At 62.6% G+C, this 8,197-nt stretch overlaps 1 protein-coding gene across 3 annotated transcripts in view; it reads left to right on the top strand.

Moving 5' to 3' along the window:
- The window catches only part of WNT7B (Wnt family member 7B), a 46,124-nt gene that overhangs the window by 18,657 nt on the left and 19,270 nt on the right, over window positions 1-8,197 (top strand). For 2 of the 3 annotated variants that reach the window (XM_077758018.1, XM_077758019.1), the window contains exon 2: window positions 4,728-4,954. In XM_077758018.1, the coding sequence (XP_077614144.1) occupies window positions 4,728-4,954 (227 nt within the window). The remainder of the gene's footprint in view (window positions 1-4,727; window positions 4,955-8,197) is intronic. The other variant, XM_077758017.1, reaches the window with a different exon arrangement.

The following is an 8,197-nucleotide window of genomic DNA, read 5'->3' as shown; positions in this document are numbered from 1 at the left end:
CCCCCCCCCCCCCCCCCCCCCCCCCAGAGGCAGGAAGCATGGCTGAGGCTGGGGGTGTGACAGCACCAGGCTTTCTCAGGGAGGGCGGTGGGCCGACCCGCTGTGAACACGTGGGCCGTAGTGCGGGGGAGGGGACGGCGTGGCCGAGACCTCCAGCGCCAGCAACGGAAGCTGTCCGTAAATCTGCAATGACCAATGAGGGACCTTGGAGGATTCTGAGCCAGAGAAGGGCGTGAAGCTGTGTGTCCAGACCAAGGAGCGGGCGCAGGCACCCGCTCTAGCCGCCCACTGGCACGTGTGCTGCACCTGCCGCGTGAGGGGCTCCGGACCCTCCCCTGAGTTCTGGAGGCAGAGAAGGGGCGTTGAGGCCGGCTGTGCAGCCTCAGGCACGCCCCCAGCCTCTCTGAGCCGCGGTCTGCACACCTGCGCCACAGGGATGCAGAGGGGAGCACGGAGACCCAGCAGAGGCCCGTTTTGTCCAAGGTCAGTGCTCAGAATAAGTGTATTTCCTCCTGTTAGTGGAAAAACCCCACATTCCAGGGGAGACGATCTTGAAATGATTTCTGAATCAGCAACCGTATCTGATCATTTATGCTCCTGGCACAAAATAGCCTGATGCCTTTGCTTCACCTTCCTCCCGAGTGCTGGCTGCTGGGGGGTGGCCGGGGGCTCTGTGTCCCCATCCCGTCGGCCCTGCACGTCCTGGGGAGTGTACAGGCAGGTATCAGCCGGACAAGGCGCCCTTTGCCCCTTCTACCTATCTTACCTGTCCCAGGGTGCAGAAGACCTGTGTAAAGGTAGAGTTCTTAAAAAACCGTGTTCAGAACACACATAGCATAGGGGCGCCTGGGTGGCTCCATCGGTTGAGCATCCGACCTTAATCTCGGCTCGGATCATGAGGTCACTGTTCATGGGCTCGAGCCCCGAGTCGGGCTCTGTGCTGGCAGTGCAGAGCCTGCTTGGGATTCTCTCTCGCTCTGTCTCCCTCTGCGCTCCCCTGCTCACACTCTCTTTCTCCCTCGAAATAAATAAATATACTTAAAAAATTTTTAAATAAATTAATAAAATAAACGCCTCTGTAACTCAGAGGCGTTTTAGTACGTTCATGGTGCTGTGTGACCATCACCTCTATCAGGTCGCAAACTTTGTCATCGCACCTCTCAAGCAGGCAGGCCCTCCCCGGCCCCTTCCCTGCAGCCGCAGGCAGCCACCCGTCCTACTGTCTGTCTCTGTGGATTCACCTTGGTCGGTGATCTTTCCTCTCCATGGCCAAACAGTATTCTGTCGTATAGAAAGGCCACATTCTGCTCATCCATTCAGCCGTCAGGGGACATCTGGGTTGTCCCCTCCTTCCGCCCCTTGTGAACAGCGCTGCCCTGAACACTCGTACACGAGGTTTTGTCTGGACACCTGTCTTCAGGCCTTTGGGGCAAGTACCCAGGAGAGGAATTGTGGGGTCCTGTGGCACTCGGGAAGAAGTTCCCGACAGCCATCCACCCCGGCTGCCCCATTCTACATGCCCGTCAGCATCGTACGCCCATTCCACGTTCCCCACATCCTGCCGACACTTGCTATTTTCTGTTGTTGCGACGGGAGGCGGCCCCTGGCCCACTTCGGGTCTGCGTGTCCCTGATGAGTGAGAGTTAGAATCTCTTCCTGTGCTCCTTGGCTGTTTATGGCTCTCTGGAGAAATAGCTCTTTAAGCCCTTTGAGCCTTTTGAAGTTGGATTGCCTTTTTGTTATTAAGATATGGGGGCTCTTTTATTTTATTTTTAATTTTAAAAATTTTTAAATGTTTATTATTTTTGAGAGAGAGACAGAGCGTGAGTGGGGCAGGAGCAGAGAGAGAGGCAGACGCGGAATCTGAAGCAGCTCCAGGCTCTGAGCTGTCAGCATAGAGCCCCATGCGGGGCTTGAACTCACAAAACTGTGAGATCATGACCTGAACTGAAGTCGGCTGCTTAACCAACTGAGCTCCCCAGGTGCCCCTGCGGGGGCTCTTTTAGATTTTAGATGTAATCATTGGTTCATTCCTTCTGCCATTCCGCAAACACACTAAGACAGCCGGCGGGGGGCGGGGGGNGAGGTCGCTGCCCACTAAACCCCAGATTTCGCTCTGACCTGGCGCTGCTGTGGTCTGCTGGGGAAGCTGGATGTGGAAACGGCCACTGTGAGCCCACTGAGGAGGTGGTTACTCGAGACACAAATGCCCACTGCCTGCTTCCTCGGTGCCTGCGGCCTGAGGGGTTTGAGCTCCGGAGACTTGCGCTTGGGCACGAGGCTAGCAGAGTTGGCCAGACAGGAGAGGGGAGCACACACGGCGCCCCAGGCAGAGACCAGCACGGGCAGGGGTAGCAGGGTGGTCGGAGACCAGATCCAAGGAGGCCTCTGATTCTACACCAAGGGGCCTGGGGGGCTACGGATGGTCTTTGAGCAGGGGAGTGACCNCAGCCCACGGGGCCCCCCCCCCCCCCGCCGCTCCTACCCCAGCAGGGTGCCTACCCCAGGCAGTGGGCTTTGCAGCCTGGAGTCTGCTGGGAGACTTTGGGACTGGGGAGCGTGCTTTCGGCATCCGGGATCCAAAGCGGGCTCCTGCCCGAGGCCTGGAGGCTGGTTCCCATCCATCTCATGTCCCCGGGTCGGTTTTCTGAGCATCTACAATTACTTTGGGCTGAATTCCCCGGATTCCAGCCCGCTCCCAGCCCCCCCCGCCCAGATGCTCTTCCGCCATGCCAGCCTCGGGCATTTCTGCCCATTGTGCCCGTGGGAGACCCAGGGGGGTCTTGGCCAGATTAGCGAGTGGGGCGGGCGGGCTGTGGGGATTGAGTGTCACCGGGTGCTCCGGCTGTGGCACGTGCTGCGGGCTCAGGCCACACGGGGACTTTCCCAGCCAGCTGTGGGTGCCTGGCTGCCAGCTGTGGGTGCCTGGCTGCCCTGGAAAACCACCGACTCGTTTCTCTCAAGAAAGGGGCTGGCAGCTAGAGGGCAGGAGGGGGGATCTCCGTGCGCTAGGGGGCCGAGGCCAGGGACATCGGGTCGTGGGGGCCCCTGGGGGTCTCCCTCAGCTCCGCACTCGGCCCCTCCCTAAGTAGGCCTGGTCCACTGTCTGGAAGCCGGATGCCACTCTGAGACTCGGCCGGTGCCCAGAGGCCTGCCAAGACCACCCCCACCTCCTTCCAGCTCGCCCGCCTTCCTCCTCCGGGTGCTCAAAACCCAATAACGGGTTTTCTGTGGAAAACATTTCAGGGGCTCCTCAGAAGGCTAAACAAACTACCACATGACCCAGCGATTCCCATCCTAAGGCTGTGCCCCAGAGAAGAGAGGAGGGGGACTCAGACAGGAGCGAACACGCCCATGTTCGTGGTGGTGCTGCTCACAGTGGCCGGGACGTGGCAGGGACCCGTGCCTGCCACCTGGCGCGTGGGGACGTGGAAGGTGGTCCCTCCGGGCGATGGAATATGATTCAGCCACGAAAAGGCACTGACACGTGCTGGAAGCGGCCCGAAGCTGGGAAACATGATGCTAAGTGAAAGGAACCCGCCACGAAAGGTCACCCAGTGGGATTCCATGGGTCTGAAAAGTCTAGAATATGCACATCCATAGGCACCCAAAGCAGATTAGTGGGTTCAGCACCTGGGAGAAGAGAAGAGGGAGTGTCTGCCGCAGGGAATGGGGTTTCTTTTTGGGGGCGGTGAGAACACCTGGGAACATGGTGGAGGTGGCGGCCGCATGACTCACTGCTGCCGAACTGATTGCACGCTGTAAACTAGGTAACGTTATGTGATGTGGATGTCACCTCCTAAAACACGCCAGTAACACCTCAAGTGAGGAGGGGGTGAGCTTGGCAAATGCCCTCCTCTCTGTCCTCAGTTCCTGGAGGGTGTCGGATTAATTACACAGCACCCTCAGGGGACCACTCGGAGGATACAATGTTGCAATAAAGCATCCCACCCAATGCAGCACACAATAGGGGCTCAATTCCCATCAGCTCCTGGTCCTTCCCATGAATCCACTGTCGTCCAGAAATGAGGGGATAACAAATAATAGCAGCTGTCCCCATGGATCCCTGAGGTTGTGTGGTCTGAGCCCATGTGGTGGTGGCGTGGGAGGAGTAGATGTTTTATGCTCCCGTTTCATGGATGTGAATACTGAGGCTCAGAGAGGCGGAGTGCCTCCCCAAGATTATAGATGGGCTGTAAATGGAGTCAGGAGCCTATGGGTTTGGCTCCCGGCAGGGCCAGGCGACTCAGCAGCTGCCTGGCCCAGGAACCCCAGAGGGATCCCGGGACCTACGAGGAATGGGGAAGTCTAATGGTCAGGAGTTGGGGTGCCTGTGGACGGCTCGGAGCTGATGGCCGTCAAACCCAGGGCATGAAGCTGTCTGACCCGAAGGGTCCGTGTGTCTGGTTCAGAGGCCTGGGGGGATGTGGTTCTTACATTCTGGGTGCGTTGGTCCCTGGATTTATGACCCTGGTTCTTGGGCTTCCGAGGCGGAGAAGGCATGGGCGTGAGCTCCTTTTCAAGCGAAGATCACGCCTTTTGGTCAGCAGGAAACGGCTTTTCTAGGGCAGGGATCTGTGTTCCGTTACCCGGTGGGTAGAGCGGGGCACACGGCGGGCGCCTGGAACCCCCCAGCGGAGCGGCGGGAGGGAGGGAGGCAGGGCGGCAGGCAGAGGGCGAGGGGCCCCGCGCAGCCACTCACCTCCCGTGTCCTCCCCCCTCCGCAGAGCCCTGTCGTCCGTCGTGGCCCTGGGAGCCAACATCATCTGCAACAAGATCCCTGGCTTGGCCCCGCGGCAGCGCGCCATCTGCCAGAGCCGGCCCGATGCCATCATCGTGATTGGGGAGGGGGCGCAGATGGGCATCAACGAGTGCCAGTACCAGTTCCGCTTCGGACGCTGGAACTGCTCCGCCCTGGGCGAGAAGACGGTCTTCGGGCAGGAGCTCCGAGTAGGTAAGGGCGCCTCCGGGCTTGCGGGGACCCCCAGCAGTGCTGCAGGGGCCGGGCCACCCCGCGCCCCGAGGCCAGGCGAGGCCGACGGTGTCTGCTCTAGCAGCTCTCTCTGCGCCCTGCTCGGAGCCTGGCCCGGGGGTGGGGGGCAGGGACCTGGGACCCCAGGGAGACCGGACAGTGTGAGTGGGTGAGGGGCCTCTCGCCGGGCCGTGGGGCGGGAGGGCGTCGTTGCCATGAGGCTGCGAGCCGGCGGCAGGTGGCGGGCGGTGCCAGCAGGTAGAGGCGTGCCCCGCTCGGCCGCTGTGGGTCCGGGCACACCCCTGCCTCGGCTCTGCATCTGGAAATGGGACGACAGTAGTGCTTCCTGCACGGCGTTTGGGCCGGGGGCTGAGGTGAGTGGTGCCATTTGTGCGGAAGGAATGCCAGGCAGAGGGAGAGGGACGCGTGGGATGCTGTCGTGCACGTGTGGGAGCACTGAGTCCGACAGGCTGGAGGGGGCGGGGGTGTGCAGGTGGAGCCGGGCTGGGGAAGCGGGTCAGTCCCACATGCTCCGGCTCTGTGTCCTCAAAGCCCTGAGGGAGGCTCTGTGGTGCCCATTTTACAGGGGAGGAGACTGAGGCCCAGGGAAGGGCTTAAAGGGAAAAGTGGGACTTGCAGAGCCCGGCCTAGATTGGAATCCAGCTGTGGGGCCCTGGGCATGGCGCTCGGGACCTCGGTGCCCTGGGTCTCTCCTGCCCCTCCAGGCCCGCATCCAGCTGGTGCTCCATAAACTGCTGTCGAACGGACAAGGGTGCGGAGGTGACGCAACCTGGCTTCCAGGAGGGTCAGATGGGGGAGCGATAACTTGGGGGGCGCGGTGCCAGGCACGCAGGGCGCCCTGTGATTTCAGACCCTGGCCTGCAGGCGCCGCGCGTCCTTCCAACCCCAGTGGGCCAAGGAGCCACAGCTGCCGGGAGCCGGGCCAGAGCCCAGCTCCGCAGGGCTTGGAGCACCCGGTGTAGGGCTGGGGGTGGCGCGGGGGAAAGCCCCCGGGGCCCCTTTGTGGTGAGCAGCCTGTGGGTGGCACCTGGCACAGGCTGGAGGGTGGCACCACCCCCTCCCGGGGGCCCCACCACCCAAGTGCAGCTCCTGGCCCGCTGGGGAGGGCGGGGCTGCAGTCGGGAGGGCGTCGGCAGCGCTGCCTGCCTTGTGCCAGGTGCCTGCTTGCCTCTCGGCCCCCCAGCCCCCGAGACTCGGGGCTCCCAGGCAGCTGTGAGCACCCCCTCCCTGCGCAGCTGAGCTGTGGGGTTGCCCGCAGCCACACGATCTGCAGGAGGCGGAGCTGGGTTCAGATCCGGGTGCCCCGTCGCCACCCTGTGTGTGAATCCTCGCCTCTCCACTGGGCAGAGAGCCGGGCAGAGGAGACGGGCCTGGGGCTCGGACGTCACTTGGAACCCCAGACACAGGCAGCGAGGGGGACGTGGCCTTCTCTCGGGGTCCGGTGCCAGGCAGGGGGGTTCACTGCTGATCCACTATAAATGCCCATAAAAAGGGCACGGGGGGTGGCGCTGGCCCCGGCCCATGACCCAGGCCCCCTCGCAGTGGACGCCGTCAGTGCCCACCCAGGTGACCTTTACTGACCGTCACGTGGCTCCTGGATCATGGCCAACGGCTCATAGCTGTTCTCGGACGCTAGCCCTGGGCCCAACGGGGAGCCTGGGCGGGCTTGCGGCTCGGCCCGCGGGGCGGGTCAGCTACGGCCGAGGAGGGGCTGACGCGGGGGTGGGGGCTCTGCTGTCACGCCCCGAGCTCCCCTTGGGAACAGGCCTCGAGGGAGCCCAGGGGGCCCGCCTGTCACTTCCACAAGCATTTCAGAGGGCAGCGTTTTGAGAGCTGTCCACACCCGATGTCCCCATCCCTCACTTTCTCGCTCCCGCGCCCCCCCGGCCATTAATGATCTTTGGGTGCCCGATGGATGCCCTCTTGTGTGCTGGGGCCCCGACTCACGCAGCTCTTCCTCCGGCTGCCTGCTGAGTCCTGAGCCTGCCCCCGTCGCTTCTCCCCTGGGCACGGGCTTGATGCCTCCGCATGTTGTTGCTTCGATCTTCCGTCCTCGGCCTTCCGCCTGACCTGGGCACCTGTTGTCTCGGCAGAAGCATGGTGTCATTGCCCCATCCATCCGTCCGCCCTGCCCCACGGCCGCTGTGGGGCCTGCCTCACTGCCCCCCCGGGCAGCCGGCAGCGCCTCCTCCTGCCTCCCCTCCAGCCCTGGTCATCCCATGTCACTCCCTTCCTCTGAAACCTATCATAGCTCCCCATTGCCCCAGGGTAAAATTAACTCCTTAGCTTGGAGTCTGAGTGGCCCCTGTCATACATCGCCCTCACCTCTCTTCATCCCTTCTAGAAGCCAGAGCCTCAGCCTGGCTGACTTCCAACCCTTTCCTCTGGGACTTTGCCCCACTGCCTGTGGTCCTGGAAGGCCCGTCCCCGCCGCTCTGCTTGCATCTGATTTCCCTGGAGAAGGCCCTCGCAGCCCTCCCTGGCTCCAGGCTGCCCCTTGTGAAGGCCCAGCGCCCAGTTCAGCCAGGAGGGCCCCCGCTGCGGGAGTCCCGTGGGCGCTGCAGGTGGTCTGAGCCGGCACCTTCTCCTCCCAGGCTCGGCTGCTGGGAGTCCCGAGCAGGAAGCGAGCCGAGTGGCAAAGCCAGCCCGTGTCAGAGGCATGCGGCTGCCCCGGGCACGAGACGGGAGACGGGCCATGAGTTGGCAGGCAGCCGGGGGCGCTCGTGGGAGCAGTCACTCAAGCGGTGCCAATTAATGATTGGCCCCAAGAGGGGGAATGGCCGGGGTGGGTGGGACGGCCCCCTTCAGGCCTTGCCTGTGACCTTGGGCCATGCCTAAATCTTGAGAGCTGAAGGGAAACCCCTCGCAGGCAAAGGAACCCCCATGCCAACGTCCCATCCCGTTTCCTGGCACTTGGTGCAGTTGCTTGTATGCCTCCAGGGATGAGGAGCTCACTACTCCGTGCTAGGTAGAGCTTTCTTCTGATGTTGCTGCACTGGTCTCACCCTGGGACCCTCCAGGGGCTCGTTGCTCTGCTCCCTCCAGGGAGTCAGGACCCACACACGGGGTCACCTCATGTCTGGTGGCCCCCGCCCTCCGGCAACCCACGCCCACTCCAGGCCTGTTTCCCCAGTTATCAAGCGATGCTCGTGGCCGGGCCTCTCCTGCCCCGTCTCTTGTGTTACCTGGCAATGAGCAAGGGGA

Source organism: Crocuta crocuta, unplaced genomic scaffold (genome assembly GCF_008692635.1).
Source record: "Crocuta crocuta isolate KB4526 unplaced genomic scaffold, BGI_CrCroc_1.0 scaffold143, whole genome shotgun sequence".
NCBI classification, from domain to species: domain Eukaryota; kingdom Metazoa; phylum Chordata; class Mammalia; order Carnivora; family Hyaenidae; genus Crocuta; species Crocuta crocuta.
Note: the sequence above shows the minus strand (reverse complement) of the source record. Positions and strands in the feature narration are given on the sequence as shown.